Here is a 20,722-nt window from a genome sequence, read left to right on the forward strand (position 1 = left end):
TAAGCAGTTGTAAAACTTTTAGGATACTTCTCGAATTTCCCTTGTTCACGTAACCTCTTAATTGTGACCCCATTTTTTATTCGTGCTAAATTTCAGTTTAATCAGACGGACGGTCACGGAAATATCTTAGAGCGACGAGGCGCGGGAAAAGCTTTAATATAAGATTGTTGGAAGGAAAAAGAAAGAAATTGTCATGGCAGTAATAACCTGTAAACGTTCAACTGAAAACGTTTTATTTAAAATTGTCCCGTTAAGTAATGCAAGGTATTAAAGTAGTTGGCTTAAATTGTAGCGACGGAAATATTCAAATGGATCACGGATTTTGTTGTATTGAAATAAAGTATGATAACTTTTGATATTGCGATTACACTTTGAATTTATTGATAAATAATAATTATTGTTTTTATGAGCTATTTTTAGAACTATCATCATTAAGTTCCAATAAGGATAATCGTCCGTTTTGTAATAATTAGCCATTAAAATAATCTGGAAAATATCCACAAAATGCCCTCTTTATGTCACTAATATACCCCGACACGTTTTTATTTGTATAAATCAAAGTAACAACAAAACAACACTGTATCTCGGAGCGTTATCAATAAATCTTATCGACTTGTCCCCAGTTAGCAGATAGCAGATAAAAAGTTCATTCCGCACTTTCGATTACACAGGAGTGTGAACTTCCCCTTTACCCCTATTTATAGGAACAAATTCGAGCTCCCTCTATTTAAACAGTTAAATACATATGTATGTAATTTACGTCAAGTGCGGTTTACACATGAACATAATATGTTGAATTGGATGAGAAAACAATATAAATCTCGGCCACGCGGAGGGTTTTGCAGCTGATTTGTTTAACTCCGCCGGGAATCGTTAGACAAATGTGTTGTAACTATAAGTACTACTAACTAACTACTACTAACTACTATAACTATAGCAGGCCGTTGTCTATTAGTTTGTAGTTCGTATAAATGGAAGGTACGAGTGCCAACCCGTACATCACCGGATTAAATAAAAATCAGCTGTTTAGTTTTAAGGTTTATTCATGAGCACAGAAAATAAGTAAGTACCTACCTATTGGTGTTTAGAATAGATCAGTTATTTACCTGAGATCCCAAAGCCTATACACGTGTAGCTGCTGAAAAAATTCAACTAAGAGCCGATTTAAATTCAACGAGGCATCAGGATCACGACGCGAACGCATATAAAAGCTAAAAAGCTTAACTTACTTAGCTGCGAAACACAAAGTCGATAGCCGGAAGCCCTGTAGGCATGGTTGAGCCCGTCCCCAACATTGTCATCATTTAAGCCTTACATTAGTGAAACTTGCGCAGTTTGTGCCGCCACCTGGGCCCGCAACACACTATTATGGATATTTTATACTGAATAAAGTGGAACACTTTAAATCGCGCCGGTCACGTTTTTCACTATTCAGCTTCGATGTTTGCTCTTTCATTACTAAAATGGCATTTTAAATGAATCAATGAGGCTATTGGATTGTTATCTTTATTAAGGCCGTTTCATTTAATAAGCTCACAGCTTGTTTCGCAGGTATATTCCGTTATTGTTTCATTTATAATTGTGAGTTTAAACATTCATAATTTTGCCCTCATTGTGGTGGTGAGGGTTATTATTGTAAATTCTAATGAAACATTAATTGAGCGTGTGTTCGCTAAATTTAAAATAAGCCTTGTTGAATGTGAAGACATTAGGCCAAACAGGGCTCCGATACTTACCTAGGAGCGACGAGCTTTCTAAAAGCCTTTCTGTTTGTTCAACCCGTTTCAGCTCTCGCGTATAATCATCATGACAAGAGACTGCCATTCAAATGCGATACGTACTATTTGGTACCACGAAAACAATTCAAACGACACGATGTAGCTTAATGAATACAAAGACGTACATCATATGCCTATATCGTGGGATTACGTAGTTTTAAACGTGTAAAGATTGTCCATTTAGCGGAATTATATTTTGGTTTACAAGTGTAATTAAATTTACAATATGACATTCACTCTGAGGTTGATTAGCAAGGTCATTGTATAGATTTATTAGCTAGCTATGTAAAACAAATAAATTCAAATATTAATATCTTTAGATTCAATCAGTTTCTATTTTATTGCCTGCAATTCACGTGTCCGATTATTTTAAGGTACTTATAGAATGTGTTAAAATCAAGTTTGTATGATTTAAAAAGTTATCTTTTCCTACTCCAGCAAAATAGTAAATACTAATATTTAAATTTTAAAAACTCACAGCATTTCGTATTCCTTTAAAATATTTTAAGCTATTAATTCATAACAGTGTTTAAGTAAATAGATATTTGAACTTTTAATCATACATTGGAAGATTCCTGAAAACAGCTAGCGCTATAATATATTGGAACTTGGAAGTCTCCCATCAATCTAATTAAATTTAAAATTTTTGAAATAAAATAATCGTATATATTATAAAATGCTTATCCGCAAAAATAATAAAGTGACGTAATAAAGAAATAAAAAACTCTTGGCAAACAAAATACTGCTAACGCAGCGTTGTAAAAAAATAAACTTGCAAGTTTCTCTAGGAACAGCAACATACCTGTAAATTAAAAGCATCTATGTAAATGTTTATTTTCCTATATTTTAGTGGATTCAGTAAATCTGTCTGCGCTGTTGTGAATTTAAATTTTACGTATAAAGTGCCGACGTTTGACGCTTCACATCAAGCTGGTTTTGTGTGCCGGGAATTATATATTAGGATCACGAATTCATTTATTATTCTACGTTCAGCGAAAACATTAGTGATATTAACAAATGTATAAATGGGAAGTGAAATTGAATATTAATATCGGGATGTGTATTGTTGACATTGCAGGTTTAACATTCCTGAACTCTATGGACTGTAGGTATTCGCTATTTAGAAGCAGAATTGATTTAGAAGACAAATGTAGAATTAAATTAAAATGCAAGAGAAAAGAAACGCCAATAAAGAAAGCGTTTGATATTCAATAATTTCCCATAAAAATGGAGCTTGAATAACGAACCGCAGCCGTCAATTGCTCGCTGCTTACTATTAACTTAGTAAGCCTTTCGAGTGCGTAAAACAACGATGCTGTCCGGATCATACTGGTATCGAGTGACGTCACAGCGCAGGTATGACAATGCATCTCGTATTAAAAAGATATTATACCGATTGGAAATATTGTTTTTGAGCAATGCTGAGGAAGTATGCTGTTATTAATAACATTGATATTATATAATTTTATCGCTCTTTTTGGAGCATTTTCAATGCGGTCCTTTTTAAATCGAGTTGAGTCCTTTTCAAAGAAGTTATTTTATTCAGTTTATTTGATTTTTTCTCTACTATTAGTCATGTAGCAACTGAAAGGGTTATCGATTTGTTAATATCGTTTATTATTTGTTTACTTATCATATAAAGAAAACTTATTATGATAGTAATGTGACATCTGACTAAAAATCAAACAAGAGCCTTTCTTCAAGGGTTGAATTTTTATTGTTGTTTGTTTATAATTAGGAATTAACCATACCTATAGGCTATAGGGATAGTTATAGGACATATAGTTACTTCAGACACTAAAAGCACGATCTAGTACACTTTATCTATATATTAAAATCGTTTAAATCTGGTTTGTGGGAAGGATGGCCACCCATAGTGAAATCGCAGACAAACCAATGACAGGGTATCATTATGCACATAACATAGAGACGACATTTGCAATTGACTTCCAATGGAAATTGGAAACGCTAGTTTATGTTTCGATTATAACGTAAAATTTAATGCTTGTCAAGGAATAGGTACGTAATTAAAAACAGTTGGTAATATGTATAACGGTTAATGATGATTATTACTTAATATCAAGAGCCGATGTTATTATAATAAATACCCTCGTTTGTATATTATTTTGAATGAACCTAAACAAAGTAAGAGAATTAATGAAAAATATTTATCTAGATCGAATTATGAATATAGAATAGATCAGAATATTTATCTAGACACAATACAATTTATCGTTTTAAATCCGATATTTGTTGACAAAGCTTTTCCTTGTATTTGTGGTTTCTGCTGACTAGTTTAACGTAATCTTCTTAATACTATTATAAAGGCGAAAGTTTGTAAGTATGGATGTATGGATGTATGGATGTTTGTTACTCTTTCACGTAAAAACTACTGAACCGATTACAATGAAATTTAGCACACATATAGAGGGTAACTTGGATTAACACATAGGATAGGTTTTATCCCGGAAATCCCTCGGGAACGGGAACTATGCGGGTTTTCCTTTGAAAACGCGGGCGAAGCCGCGGGCGGAAATCTAGTAATTCAATGTTTTTTGTTTCAGTACTACACTCTCACGGCACCAGATTACACTTTTAAAAAAGATTAATCACAAGTGTAGTAGTACAAGAAGGGTAAATATAACGAATAGTAAATACATCTGACTGAATGGGCGAACGAGAAGCGCCGGCGCAGCGAGCATTGCCCTCGCTCCACCCCGCCCCCCGCGTTGCAACGCGACTGACGGCATTCCGCCGCGCTTCCTGACCGAGGCAAGTGCAAGTACGATGCAAGTACCCCCCCCCCCCTCCCTCTCACCGTCGGCACACCCCACTTCTCGACTCCCGACTAGCTCACAAAGAAACGGACTCAAATCGAAACGTTTTGTAACAGACGATTAATATACGCCACAGAAAATAGGCTAATCCACGACATCCTTTTGGGAAATACAAAATTATATATATGTCACGGCTAAAGGTAGGTGAGAACATACACTTAAGATTAGCCGGCTAAACTTAGGTTTATTTTCGACGAGGTGTTAATGTTAGTTTGTTCTATCTTTAGCCGGCTAAACTTAAGTGTAACCGCAGGCCCGTGGCTAAAAATGTCGGGGTGGGTAGATTTGGTTAGCGCCGGGCCGGTGGAGGGCTTGAGGGGCCCGCACAGTGCCAGAAAACACTCGCCATGTTCCTTACATGTATTATAGTAACCAAATCTACCCACCCCGACTCAGGGCAGAAAGCTGGTGGCTAGGTTAGGTTAGGTTAGAACTCTTAAGACCCGCACGAGCCGAGCGAGCGCAGCGAGCGTGCTGCGGCAGCAGCCGGCGAAGTGCCAGAAAACACTCGCCCTGTTCCTTACATGTATTATAGTAACCAAATCTACCCACCCCGACATTTTTAGCCACGGGCCTGCGGTTACACTTAAGTTTAGCCGGCTAAAGATAGAACAAACTAACATTAACACCTCGTCGAAAATAAACCTAAGTTTAGCCGGCTAATCTTAAGTTTATGTTCTCACCTACCTTTAGCCGTAACATATACACACAATCCTGTTATTTGTAAACGAAATATCAAAACCTTAAAGGAACTCCGATTAACATTATGAGAAGGGAACTTCAATTGATATATGTAATGTAAGGGCCTTTTAAATAATCATAATCTTGTATTAGATCAAAAAGGCACTTTTATGTCTGTAATATGCTTACAAAGAGCTTTGTATGTATTCTGATACATTAAGTTGATTGTTGAAACATTTCATTGCATTGGAAGTAGGTCCGTATCATTTACGTATTAACCTATATTTCCATTATATTATTAAAACAGGAAATATAGTACCTATTCTTATTTGTTGTAACACCGCTATGTTTGAATATTAATAAATTAATAACCTTTCCTAATGCGCTACAATTTTATTTCTTACTCTTCTTAGATACCTATTTACCGTACAATAACAATTTTTATATCAATATCTGAAATATATTACCTTCATAAAAGCAATAGGTGGATGAAAAATGTCGTATAAATACCAACAAAAAGTCACATCGCAAAACTTGAAAGCGGTACGAAAATTGAAAACGGTCGTACGCAAAACAAATTCTGATCGAGATCCCTGAAACCTATTCGGTGTAACTTATTCAGATATACATATAATCCGGCAGTGTCGAGGCAAAGCAAAAAGTATGGGAGCACCCGGTAATAGTCCGTCTACTAAAAAGCGTTTCCACGAGGCTTTTAAGCGCTTATCTTGGAAAATGATAGCCGCGACCGGACGTTGAAAGGCTGTGACGGCAATTTGCTTACATTAGGACATTTTTACTATCGAACGTATGTGTTTAGGGAATACTTTTGGTAACATTATATTTGGCCGCATAATGCCCGTGCTCGTTTAATGCGATCCTCCTCGATAGAAACTGTAGTGAAACATAGATTTGGGTTAAAGTGGTCAGGGTGTAGAGATAATATTCATGTCTAATAAAAATGTGTATGTTAATTATATGTGTGTTATCACAATGCAATATACCAATAATATAATTAAAAATATTTGTTGTGTGTAAATTTTTTAAATATTAAATCTATTACATATAATAAAATCGTAGGAAAGTCAAAACTGTACATTGAATATTTTTTTAAAAGAATACATAATCCATGATCTATAATCGATATAGAAGCCAAAAATATAGTTTTTAGAATTTTTGTCTGTTTGTCTGTTTGTCTGTTTGTCTGTTTGTCTGTATGTTTGTCCGAGCTAATCTCGAAAAGTACTGCATAGATTGACTTCAAATTTTGCATGAATATTACTAACAGGTCGTGTGAGGTTTTTTTAAACATATTATCATGCTATCACCTCCGGGGGAGGAGCTGTGAACCTTTACTTTTCTTACGTATTCCGTGTACTACGACAGCGTACAATCTAAAGACTCATGTTTAAAAGTTGTTTTTGAGTAAGCCATGCTATTATCTAGCTTTACACTATAAAAACTACGTCATTTACGTAATTTGGGCAGAGAAACTGTTTAATGAATCTTAGTACTATAAAGACAAATTTGATTCAGCGCCATCTATGAGATTTCGTAAAAATCAAATCAATTTACATGTTAACACTACTGAACACAATGTTAAAAATTAATAATTTAAATATAATTATGTTATTTATTTATTTAACTCTTTAACCCATAATAAATCTTCCCTTCCCTATAAGGTGCGCTTATATAATTCGTGTGAATATACTACATTTTTAAAAGTGAGGGTAGATGTATATTATTTTAAGTCAAACTAGACACCATTACAGTTAATCTAATATTGATTGTGTTCATTGGTTACATTTTTAAAAATCTTCGTGTTTTAATAATTCGATCACGAGGCGGGACTCTAATACAAAAAGGTTAGTTCGTTGATAATTATTATTCCTTCATCATTTACATGTTGTTAGTAAAAATATGCTTTGACTGTTAATACTTTTGTTCAGTATTTATCTGTATGATTATTGCTTGGTAATTAATATATTTTCATGTCGTATACCTAATTATAAACATAAGTGTGATGTGAAACTAGCTGGATTTATTTTTACACACTCATAGTCTTATATTTTGTGTTAATGTTAAAATAGTATTAATAGTGTAAATCATAATATTTTTTCAAAGTTAAAAATATTTCCTTTTTTCTGATGGTGTTGCCATCGAATTAAACCGCGCTGTCGTTTCGTTCACAAAAAGTCATGTTATTAGGACCGAATATGTAGCCGCCTCAACTTACGGAAACGAGAGTAACCTGCGTTGTCTGTTAGTTATTATATAGTCGAATTTAACGTTACATGGAAATTGGAATCTAAATATATGTATACCTACTTATATTAAATCTGTAGAGGTCAATTCTGCACATGAAATATATTTCCTAAATAACTATCACGAGGTGATTAGAGATCGACATCGACGTCAAAAATGTTTGTCCGTCTGTCTGTCTGTATAACCGTTATAGAAACAAAAACTACTCGACGGATTTAAACGAAACTTGGTACAATTATTTTTCATATTCGTGAGCAGAGCAGCAACTCCATTTTTAAGCTTTCGTCGCGTGTGCGTTCTTAATGCGTGTATCTTAATGGTTAAAGCTACACAGAAATCAAGTATGAAAGAAATGTTCTCCATATTATATAAAAAATATCTCCCGACATCATAAATGTCTATCTTTTATGGTTGAGCTTAGCTTTCTGATTATATTTGTCTACTAGCTGTCCCCGCGACTTCGTTCGCGTGGAATAGTGACTATGGGACCTATGACCATGGGCTCAGGGTGGGGCAACAATAAAAAATCATTTTTATTTTCATGCTCCCACTCCCGCGCCCACTCACACTCCCACGCCATATGCCACGTTCAGTCCCAATCCCACGCCCACGCCCACTCCCCTTCACAATTAGTACCTACCAGATCAAAGCCAGGGTAAGCGCCCCACCCAGCCCCACCGTGGCTACGCCCATGCTGAATTACTATTTAACATACAATTATTGAGTAAATACGTACTACCATACTGTACTGTTGTACTACCATAAATAATTAAAAGAATTGTTATTAAAATTTCTTACTAAACGGAGCTAAAAAACTTACGTACCAAATTATTAAAGAAAATCAAGAAATGAAATGCCTATAACCTATACCAAATAGTTACTACATATTGTAATTAAAAATTATGATTAGTATATAATATCGAAAATCAAAAAAGAAATGCCTAACTAATTCTACGTAAAATTTCTTTTAAATTATGTCATATTATTTTTTAGGAACCAGGGGGGGGGAGAGGAGCAAATTCTATTTCCTTCCTTTCTTAAACGGATGTTTTTAATAATCTATGGTGTAGCCAGTAGCCACTGATCAGCTTAATCGATACTCAGTTTTTATCAAATCCAGAAACAAATCCAAATTAGATCTTTCCTGTCTCACGCACGTAACTAAAGGCTGAAGAGAGAGAGAGCACGTTACTAAACCGTTTAGACGAAGAAAAGTGTATAGAAAAAGGAATAAATAATTTCATAAACTTCCCGACGATCTTTAAAAATAAATTATAACTTTCATTTTTTTCATTCCCACTTTTACCCCTATGTAGGTATAATAAGTGGATGAACCAATTTTGATACACTTTATCTAAGAACCAGCGTCGGAAAATATTCTGCCTAACAAAAAAAACCGCATCTAATTCGGTTTACCTGTTAGCCAGCTACGGTGCCATAAACAGACACACACACACACACAGAAATACATAGCGGTCAAACACATAACACCAGTCTTTTTGCGTCGGGGGTTAAAAATATAATACGACATAATTTAAAGGACATTTTATGTGGAAAATTTACCTATACACCAGGGTAGATAATTTTTGAAACAAAAAAAAATCGCAGTAGGATGAAACCCATTAGAAAAGGATATGATAAAAATGTAAGGAAAAATAAATTACGGTCAATCGGAGTTCGGGAAGTGGGAGGGGGGGAGCTTTTAAGAGAAAAAAATGGTTTCTCTCGATTTCTCGATAATAATAACACCTGCTAATTTTTTTCTACATATTTTAATTGTACAGACATCACTTTTCCACAATTTTATTATATGTATTGATGATGATGATTGAGATTATAACACTCTTAGTCCGTTTTAATTTTTATTCACCCGCATCAGTGCCACCTAAAAAATCTTTATATATCGAAATTCGAGCAAAGTTAAGAAAATGAGAAATAAGAGTTCTCAAGGATCGTTAGAGATAAGAGGCTTACTATTGACCGAAAACAACATGTGTTATGCCGAACCTGAAACCGCTTCACAACGAGAATTGCGGCTCACAGCTGACCGCGAACGGCATGTACTATCCTGTGAGACCGAAACCTTCACTGAGGGTATATATAACGTCTCACAGCTGATCGCAAATGGCATATTGTACTATCCCGTGAGACCGAAACCCTCACTGAGAGGGAATTACGTCTCACAGCTGATCACGATCGTCATATTTTATCTCGAGAATTCTGAAACTTTTACTCAATATGAAGACCGTTTGACAAATAATAGGGTGCACCATAATATTATTCGATCTCTCGAAGATGAACATGAGCATAAGCAATGACTAGAGTAGGGACGCGAATATTACCATTATTTGAAACAAGAACGATTAATAAGTTTGTTTAATGAAAGATTAAGAATTGAAACTATTGGTCTCTTTAAACGGACGAATAGCGAGAGGCCCGTCTTATTGCAGACAGATTTCGACATAGTCTTAATGACTTAGAGGTAAACATAGAAGATCAATCTACAAATTCGGTGGTGTGGTCCGACAAAATAATATAAAAGTGGGTTTGCTTATAACCTCACAATTGATTACAGATCATCTTCTGTATAGGCGATATTAACGTAGTATGTTCTTTTTGTAATGCTTTAAAGTGGAGTAAGGAGTCGGCTTTCGTTTGAAGATACGCCGGAACCTTTGAAATCACTACTTTTAAGTTTTAGAGGAACATGTGCAATCTAAACAGTTCTTAGACAATATTAGCTCTTATAGTATTGCGTTTTAAATGATCCTTTGGTGCTCAACAATTATTAGATGCTCCTTTCATTCTTACTTTTAAGATACAAGGTCAAGTTTATCATTTGATAGGATCCCTTTTGCCTGAAGGCCAACCTAAGTTTCTTTAAATATATTTTGTATTCGACTACGACGAATAATCGAATACAAGAAATCAATATTTCTCGAATTTAAAACTGAACTCATTTCACAATTTTAGAACATGTTAATTCATCAGGTTAATCCGTATATATGCGTTTTAAATCGACATTAGAAGCTTTTCCTCAAGATGGTGATATTAATATAAAATTGGTATAAATGCCGATAGACGGAAGTCTATCAGCACTCAGGAATTCCCTGAGCGTGTTATAACGCCCAGGCCGCAGTATTACAATTTTTCCTACAGTAGGGCGACGAATGTATTTTCGCATAGCAACGGAGGGGAACTCGTGGGGGGTAAAGTGACGCGGGCCACGTACCACAAACATGTTTAGTTTGTGGTACCGAGCGCGAAAGAAAGTCATCGTGTTTTTAGTAAAGTTACTATGTAAACTAACGTAATTTATTACTTAGGTACATATTCTATAATGGTGCGCTCAAACTGTTAATCTACATTTAATTTAGATTATTATTTTAATTACTAAGAAATGTAGAATTTAAATCACATTCATTCATGTTTTCCTCAGATATTCGATGTCTATGATTTTCGATGATTTTAAGATTTTCTTATCAGAGTATTCAATTTTAATGTAGTTAAATTTTATAAGAGACAATTAAGAACATTCAAAAATAAAGTGTCACGTATTTTTTTTAAACGACGAATGACGAAAAACGACCGAATCGCGGACGAAGTCGCGGGCAACAGCTAGTCAATCATAAATCTAAGAAAGAAAAAAGTACGTTCACCGTTATGAATAAGACCTACTCATAAAATAGTTTTCGAACATAAAAAAACCATCATCATGTAATTAAAATACAATAACTTCCTTCACCCAATGCACACATAACTCTTTTACACATTAATTAAGTTAACTGTTTTATTCAGTAAGCACAATATTGATTTGCAAAACGCAGTCAACTATGAAGTTAAAACAGATTCAGTTACGCCCTGTTTGGAATGTAATGTTACTGTAGCAGTTTGTTCAGCGCATCGCAGTGCATAGTTTCAGCAATAGGCACACGGAGCGTTAAATTTCCTTTTTTTCATTCGATTGTGCATGAGTTTCGATAGCAAATACTTCGCTTTTATTACAAGCTCTGGTTTTACATTTTTAAATTATTTAATACACGGATGATATGTTTTGTAATAAAGAGACGTGAGATAATGTTAATTGGTATTTAAATTGTGTACAAAGGAAACATAATACGCGCTCTTTTAATACTTTGTCAGCCGTAATCAATTAAACAATGATACAACATCCCCTTACGTTCAACTATGCAAATATTGTTCTTAGAAATTGATACCATATTATTATGCTATTGAATATTAATAGCATCTTTGTTATTTCAATTATTTAAAGGGAAAGTGATGGTGTTACTGCCTATAACGAGATTATCGCCACAGCTTCCTTGAGCTTTTATTGAATTGGTCCGGGACTCGATAACCTGAGCAGAGTTCATAACAAATTTATCGAACCTGTTTGTAAGTGAATCGAAATATTTTAGGGGCATCTTGTTTTCGTTTTGTATTTTAGAAGTTAACTTTTTTAATTGCGTTAATGGTGGTCGTAGCACTTAAAATGATCGATTTTTCGCACATAACGAATGTTTTAAATTATTTTATATAAATTAATAATTATGAAATATTTGAAAATTTTCTTCCATCCTAATTAAATTGAGTTATTATAAAACAAGGATAAACCTGTCAATTATTGAATGCTAGAGAACCAATAATCTGTTAATGTTGTTCAGAATTAGTGGTCTTGTACCGTGCGGGTTCTACATAATTAAACACACGTTTTCAATATCCGTACATACTGCTGTAACTTTAATTTTCTTAAATATTCCTTGTTAACCTTCTCACAGTTTTATTCACCCAACAATAGCGGCATCCAGAAATAACCGCGGAAAACAAACACATGGCTTACGGACACCGCACTCTGCGTAACATCTATAAAAAACCGTCAAGTACGAGTTTGACTCGAACAGATTTTTCTTAGTATATTAAGGTTCATAGTTCACAAGCTCCATCTTGATCAGTTTAGCGGTGAATAGATACAAGTACAGTTAGATTGGCATGAGCACTCGTAATATCAAAACATACTAATCCAGCTAAAATGTAAATGTAGAACATTAGTTCTCATTTGATTCAATTTAAAATTAACGATCAATAAATTTAAAAGAATTTATTCTACTTGTGTATATATACTTCGTTAATTTCTGAACAATTATTAAAGATTTCGTTAATTGAGCCTTTAAGCTTTTCGTTAGTTGGTTTAATTTAAAATTTAGTAGCCCTTAAAGGTTAAATCAACTCAATTTCAGATTACAACGAAGGAATAAAATTTACTTTAATGTATTGATTTTGCACGCCTCATAAGCGAAGCGTTGAGGTGGGTACTACTGTCACTTCGCGCAAAACATCTGATTTTTCAAACTTAAAATGTCTTTATGTATCATACATTGCACTTGTAAGATAATACATACACACACATATTAAGAAAAAACACTATTTTTAACGTTCATGATATTTTTGATGTCATTTTTGTTATTTAAACTAGTTAAAGAACAGTTTAAAAAAGTTCTGTCTTGGACGTCCGTGTGTCTGTATGTGCGGATCCTTTTTCTTGTTAACACGATAGCGACCGAAATACTTTACTAATCGAGTCTTTTTTTTTCTCTTACGCTTGAGTATGCTCAGGAATAGAACCCTTTCATTTTTCAGGGTCTGATTCGATGTGGTTTAATTGTTATTAAATAAACAAAAATAATAATTAATAAATATTTATTAAAAAAAAATTATGAGGCGTGCACTTTTGGATTTTCCAAATTATTTTTATTTACAAAATGTATCCGTGAGAAAGATTTATATGAAATCGATACAAATTTTAAGTGCTACAAAACATTAGATTGCGTCAATATTAAATATATTGCTAAATAAATAAAGTTGTCGTGCTTTTTGCTCTCTACAAGATTGGGAGCAAAGTATGAATAAATCATTATATTTACAGTTTAATGGTCGGAAAATATGTATGCGAAAACCTTACAATTATATCGCCACGATATAAAAAAAAATTAGACAGATAATATTGTCGTAGCCCTACAACAGGCTACTAATTTTCGTCTTATTTGGGACTTGGGTGCGCAGGAAAATCTCATGGATAATTAATTATTATTTGGTACATACATACCTACAATTTTTTTTAACGAGCAACTATGGCAGATTTTGGATATCCAGATATAATTAATTACAAATCATATACTTTTTTTACAAATACTTAAAAGTTAGCTTCCACGCATAAGCTTTAAGCAATATTCTAAGATTCTAATAATAAATTGATTTATTTATCTCTACTATTAATGGCTATGGATAACTAAAGGTCGATTGTACATAACTTTGTTTTCAGTACTAGGTAGTATCAAAGCAATCTATGACGGTACTTGGTGAAACTTATAAGTGCTCAACCATAGTGCGATATTCGGATTGTTTCCGCTTACGCCACAAATATTTCGACTTCGTTCATTCGTAGCTTTGTTTTTCTACGAATAGTTGATTTTGATAAACATAATAAATATTATCGTCTCTACGGAGTAGTAAGTTCTCATATTTTATTTTTGTGAGTATGTAATCAATTGATTATAGGTTATATGCATCAATTCAATAATATATTATTGTTAAGAGGTACTGTGTGAAGAGAAAAGGATGCGAAAATTTAGTTTGCATAAATAGGCATTAGGATATTTGAAAGTATTGAGTTATCAGCATCAAAGTTTTTGTATTATTCACACTTTAGCAAAATAGCTTTTATATAAAACGTTATAGATATTATTAGCGATGGATGAATGACAATTTTTATCGACCAATAACAAAGAACCTTTTTTCATAAAGCACGGATTTTATTCATAATGAAAAATCTAACGTTCTTAGTTGAAATATGAGAAATGCAATATTAAAATGGAATATTCTTCATTATTTTCCAGATTTACTAATGAAATTATAATAAAATGATCTTTAACAGATAAATGTATGAATTGTTAAATGAGATTGGTTTAATGTATAAGCTGTTAAAGAGCTCTACCTTTGAAAGAAACTTATTGTTATGGTTGTGATAGCGATTATATGTGGCATTTCAGACTAGTACACACTTTAAATTATACGATACATGCAGACACATTGTCAGATTATTTAACTATACCACTCAAGTAAATTTCGAACGTAAATTTCTAAGTATCGCTTGCAAATTCTATCCGCAAGAGAATTAGCCATTACCCGTTAAAGCGTCAAAATAAAAAAGGTTTAAACGCTGAATATATCGCCCGATATTAATGTTTTTAACGAAGCACCGGCTTTTATTCAAGAATTGCAGTTAGAGTGATCTTATTAATGAACGTCGGGGACGCCTTTGTCCGGCACCAGAGCATTTCCTGCACAATCGCCTTGACACCGAGTAATTAGAAAGAAAAATTTGTTACTCGACTAGAACCGTATTTAAGTATTGCGGTGAAAAATGAGAACAATTTTTTAAAGGTACCGCACGATATGAATGCATTATGAACTCTATTACTTTGGGTTACAGTTTTACGATTATCACCAATGTCGATATAATGTTTTGCTTATGTGTGAAATATTTGCTTATGCAGATAATTTAACTTCGTTATATAGGTAAGCGCTTTCACGTTTGTCCGTGATCTATCAAAACTCACTTTATACTAGATTATGAGAAATGTGCACATATACATTTAATTAATTCCACATTTTCGGTTTTCTAGCTTTTTTTTTCAAACATTGGATCATAACACCGTTAAGTTATTTTCCACAATTTTAATAAAAAACACTTCACAGTTTTACACGCATGTGCGTATAATATTGTCTATTATTACGCTATAAATATGGTACAAAATATAAATCATCAGGTATATATAGTAGGGCAATTTGATTAAAAAAACGTGAATAAAGACAACAATGAACAAGATATTAGATATTCAATAGTTGGAGGCTAGTTTTTTACACACCACACGTTATTTCTCGTTCCGGTTGTAAGCCAGCACGATGACCCTATATTATTCACTCTAGATGTAATACATAGGCGAAGGCGTCTTGCATTTTTTAATTATTTTGATATATTTTACCTACATTAATTATTTTTTGCCCACACTTTTTTGGTTAGTTAATTTATGTCACTGACGGTTTTATTATTTTGAAAATCAGGTTCAAAAATTACTATAATTTGAACAAAATATTATTGCCAAAGTAATTCATAATTGTATATTTCTTTTCTTCGGTTATAAGATATCTTGCTGTCGGTGAAACTTTAATACATAATATCTACCATTTGCTTGTGATAATAAACGCTTTGATAAAAAACATACGACGACTTCCCGTTTATTACGTGCCTATAATTAAATTTTATGCTAAGATATGTTAATTATTTTTTATCATTTTATTATGAGCTTTATTTATTAAGCCGGTATATTTTTTTAGAAAAGTTTATTTTTAATTCGCAATCGCTTTTATCTTCGATCGGTAGAACAAAACAATCTTCATTACGTCTTTGGCTATGACGCTAGACATAAAGTGGCCTCACTGAGCTCACAAAATATTAAATAAGTGTTAAGGAATGCTGGTTTATACTGCATTATGTCTAGGTAGATGGTGTCTAGTTATTTTACATAGAATAGAGTGATAAACCTTGAACTACAATTTTTCTTATTACGAATAGAATGTATCTTTCATATTATAAAAAAAGTAAGAAGATTCAATCGAGTTTATATTCAACAAACGAAATTGTGTATAAAGCTCATTATCAATTAAAAGGAGGGTTCCTTTTATGGGCAACGCGTTCTCGTAAGTAACTTACGAACGCGATCTTTATTCAAATAACAATTCGATTACAATTTCTCTCATATCGTGCACAAAACACATTGAAGGATCGAGTGAAATTTGATTAGCAATCTGTCACACAACGTTTCAAGCGAATGAATCAGTTTTTGTATCATTAATTGATTGTTAAAATGGAATTAATACACTCGTTAGACGTCTGAATGCAATTAAATGCATACTTGTGTTGTGAATACCGTTTCGCGCGGTCGCGCCGAGTCGTGGTTTTCAAGCGAAATTGCGGTGAAACTGATCTAATGACGTGCCTAACCACGCTATGCACTTTATGTTTTCTGTACAGCAAAAAGTTCCTTAAAAATAGCGCGCGATTTAGCAACGGATGCACTTTCCGCGCGGCGTTTATTAGCATAATATTTTGCGAATACACAAAATTTGACTTTGCTTTTGTGAGCTTTAAACCTAAAACGTTAACACAATTCAATGTTATGTTATTTAATTTTAATTTAGAACTGAAGCAAAATTAGCAGTTAAATAACGAAAAATATATGTAGTCCAATAAGTAAGTAACACGTGTTCATGATACGGCAGCCTTTCCCACAATTTCTATGACAATTGTTTACGGTTAGGTATCTCGTATGTAGAGCGACTCACGAGAGCAGAGACAGGATTCTGCTGGTATGTTTATTGGTTTGTGTTTCCGCCAGTTCTGATTACGGCTAGGAAATGTGCCGTGATGTTGTATTAGATACCTATATACGAATGATTTACGATTCCGTTTAAATGAACAAATGATTATTAATAGTTCTTTTTTTGTGTACGGTAAGACTAACGACCTTTGAATAATGGAACTGTATTTACATATTAGCTGTGTGATAGTCTCTGGAGCATTTAAAGGCGTAAATTTATTTATTTCATATTTATAAGGCTTAGTTATTTCAAAAAATTATTGCTTTATTTATACCTATTACTGTCGCGAGTTATTTTCATGGAATTAAGGTTGTCAAATTAGTTGAATCAAAACTTATTTGAATATGATACATTGTGATACATTAATGATAATTTAATAAATCGTTTTTGCAGTGTATTTTGTTTCAAATTAATTCTAATTTCTATTGATTCGCAATAAACGTATGACAGTCGATAGCTCAGGAGGACTCTGTTTACCGTTATATCGACGCGACATCGAATATTTTCAATGAACGTGACGTGAAATTTATAAACAAGTATGCAAATATATATAATATGCAATTTGTATGAATTCCGAGCTAAATTTCTAGAAATGTTACTGTAGCAACAAATATCTGGAACGAAGATCGCTTTGGAGAAATTATAAATTTTGTTTGCAGAAAAATTGGTATGAAAATAACATAAACACACTACCTTTGACGGAAGCCTTAATGAGAAAAGTTGGATACGACTTCCATTCCAAGTTAAACTTCTATCATCAACGTTTACTTTCATGGCTGAGGAGCACCTCTGTTCATATAAGATAACAATCTTATTTGCATTATAAACATAAATTGTTTTTATGTGTATTCAATTATAATCAATTTTTTTACGGAGACAGCGTTTGAAGGTTTGACTCAAAGTAGGTACTAAAGTGTGTTTTAGATAGATACTGTAATTTGAACACAATCTCTTCAAAATAATTTATGCCGTTTTCAGAATTCTCAAATCTAACATTGAAACGATTTGCGTGTGCGTATCTAGATATACTGTATCTAATTATATTATTAGCATCCTTTTGAAAGTCCTTTGTAAGTGAGAGTTGGCGGTATTCGTGTTCGGAAAACAGAATTCAAGTGGGTAATTAAAACTATACAAAATTAATTCAAAATCCACGTGAGAGTTTTCATCGTTAATACATTTTCCATTCATTTCATTTTGAATAAATTTGTGTATTATAAACAATATATAGGTACGTCATTCATTTTGATAGTTTTATTAACAGTTTTATCTTGAAGTTTTATATTTTTTGTGGCAATGAAGAAAAGTTTTTTGAATCAACTTTGAAAGCTTTAAAAGTTAGCTGGAATATTTAAAATTTTCATTTTAAGTTCAAAAGACGACAACAAACACTTTCAAAGTTTACACAAATATTTTTATTTGGAAAATATATCTGCTGTCAGTTCGCAAAACATTCCGGCGTCGTCGACGAAACTTAAAGTAAGCTTTGAACGTTAGGCGGGAACTTTCGAGCGGACTTACCATGTTAGAGAGCAGTAAACGCTGGTGCTTTGCGACTTGAGGATCTAAGGACTGGATCGGGAAAGCGAAGGGCAACGGGATGGGCAAGGGGAGCGGGAGTGGTTGCGGGTGCTGCAGTATCAGCGGCGGACAACAAGCACACGGCGTTGCGTAGGACACGCACCCAAGCTGCTGCGGGAACAGCGTGCCGACGGCCTCCGGGAGGCCTCACACGCGTCTCTCACGACCGCATCCACGGCCGACCTCCGAACTTTCGACGGCCACGTGCGCCGCCGACCACGATACCGTCTACCGGCACCGAGAGATCGCTGAGCGCGGGAACTCGACAAAAGTTTCGCGGCGAGCGGGCGAGGAGCGGGAAGGGTCGGAGCGTAGTAGGGAGCGGGAAGTTGAACGGTCGCGTGAAGCGAAACACGACGCGCAGGGCTCGCGAGAGTATGAAAGTGGCGGCGTGCACGGAGCACAAGTCGCCAGTTCGGCGTGTTGCGATGGACTGAACGGCGCGGCAGGTGAGCGCGGCGCGCGGAGGGCGTAGGGGCGGGTCTACCTGTCTCACCTGGGCGCTTGCGCCGCGCTCGCTCAGCCTCCGTGCGGCCGCTCGCCGCTCGCCGCTCACCGCTCTTCCGCCGCCGCTCTACGAACCGCGATACTCTTTGCAACATGCATTATGTACTGCCAATAACACTTGCAACTTTCCTGATGTAACTTTATTTATTCCCATCGAATTACTTTGAGTTTCATCGAACTTTCATTAAAGTGACATTATTCAGAAACAATTACAAATTATGTATTTTGATAATGTCACGTTTAATGCAAATAAAGTTATGTTAAACACTTTAGCTAATGAAGATACACACAAAAATTTTAAGAACTTTAGCACAAAAAGCTTGGTGTAAAACTTCTTAATTTTCATTTTAGACGGATAGGTACTCGAATAATAACATTTTACTAATACAATGTAAGTTAATGAATCCTTTGAAGATGTTGTAGGGTTTTTTATTTTATATCATTATTTATTCTATGCATAAAAAAACTCTACATTTAGCCTTTTTGTGAGATAGGTAGATTATATTGAATTAAATGAATCAACACTAATAGGTTCGTTATTTCATAATAATCCGTAGCATATTTATTCTTCTATCAATATCAAAATAATTAAATTGGTAAAATTTTATTATTTTTTTTCCAGTAAGTAGAATCATCATGTACAGGGCGGATTACAAACTCAAACTTGTATTCATTCAATGATAATACTTCTAGAAGGAATTTTGATCGTCATAGAGACATAATTACATAGGTAATACGTAACGAATATACATAGGTAAGTACCTAATAAATATAAAAGTAGCAACTGTAGGTAATACACAACGGAAGATGGTCCGTTACTAAGGACTTAGCTGCTCAAAGCTCATCTTGTTAGCCGGCTATAGTAAACAAAGTATCCATCAAACAAAGCGATTTTTGTTTGAATTCGGCTGACAGTAATCTGATAAAGGCGACTCTAATGAGAAGAAATGTTTGTCTGATCCAATAAATACCTTTATTTTGTAAAAAATAAATCGCTCCCCAAGATAAATGATCATTTTGAATATGCTATGCCGGATTGTTAAGAGCTGCTTGTGTCTTAATAAAAGGGTAAGTAATCTTCTTATTTATGTTTATCCGAAACAAACGAAAATATTAAATGTACCTATCTAATTTTTATATCCCGCATAACATTTAGGTACCGGTCAAATGTGGCTACTTGACCACATTTTTTTACTTTTTCTTAGCTAACTTATTTATGTTAAACTTTTATTAACATTTTATGATTTGTTCATGTCATGAATGATTTCATCATTCACTTTTACTAGGCATTTCTTTAAAATATATTGAATCTGATATTATTTACAAATAAACGTTATACAGGTCAAGTTGACACTGATGTGGTATCTTGACCTTGCACATCAGTTTTCATAGGTAGATGCTTAACATGCTTGTTTTAGGCTAAGTTGCTATTATTTTTTAAGCCTTCGACTTTTTAAATATTGCAGCCCGAAGCTTTACAATAAACTGTTAGGCTCTGGCTACCTGGTCAAGTTGCCACGGGATTTGTAATGATTTCATACAAAGCATTACATGTCGGATAGGGTTGTCACAAACAAGACACAAATTTTAATGATCTATTTATTTATTAAACTAAATTTAATACATATGTATATG

At 34.0% G+C, this 20,722-nt stretch overlaps 1 protein-coding gene across 3 annotated transcripts in view; it reads right to left on the reverse strand.

Annotated features, from left to right (window-relative positions):
• The window catches only part of heph (polypyrimidine tract-binding protein 1 heph), a 348,701-nt gene that overhangs the window by 129,446 nt on the left and 198,533 nt on the right, over positions 1–20,722 (reverse strand). For 2 of the 3 annotated variants that reach the window (XM_090107156.1, XM_090107155.1), the window contains exon 1: positions 18,521–19,023. The exons of the other annotated variant lie outside the window; for it this stretch is intronic. In XM_090107156.1, coding sequence (XP_089963282.1) covers positions 18,521–18,523 — 3 coding nt within the window. In that variant the 5' untranslated portion in view covers positions 18,524–19,023. Of the gene's footprint in view, positions 1–18,520; positions 19,024–20,722 lie in introns of those variants that run through there. 3 annotated transcript variants of the gene reach the window in all.

This window comes from Colias eurytheme, chromosome 11 (genome assembly GCF_061535395.1).
Source record: "Colias eurytheme isolate Ceu_HAF_F1 chromosome 11, ilColEury1 Martin Lab GWU primary, whole genome shotgun sequence".
Classification (NCBI taxonomy): domain Eukaryota; kingdom Metazoa; phylum Arthropoda; class Insecta; order Lepidoptera; family Pieridae; genus Colias; species Colias eurytheme.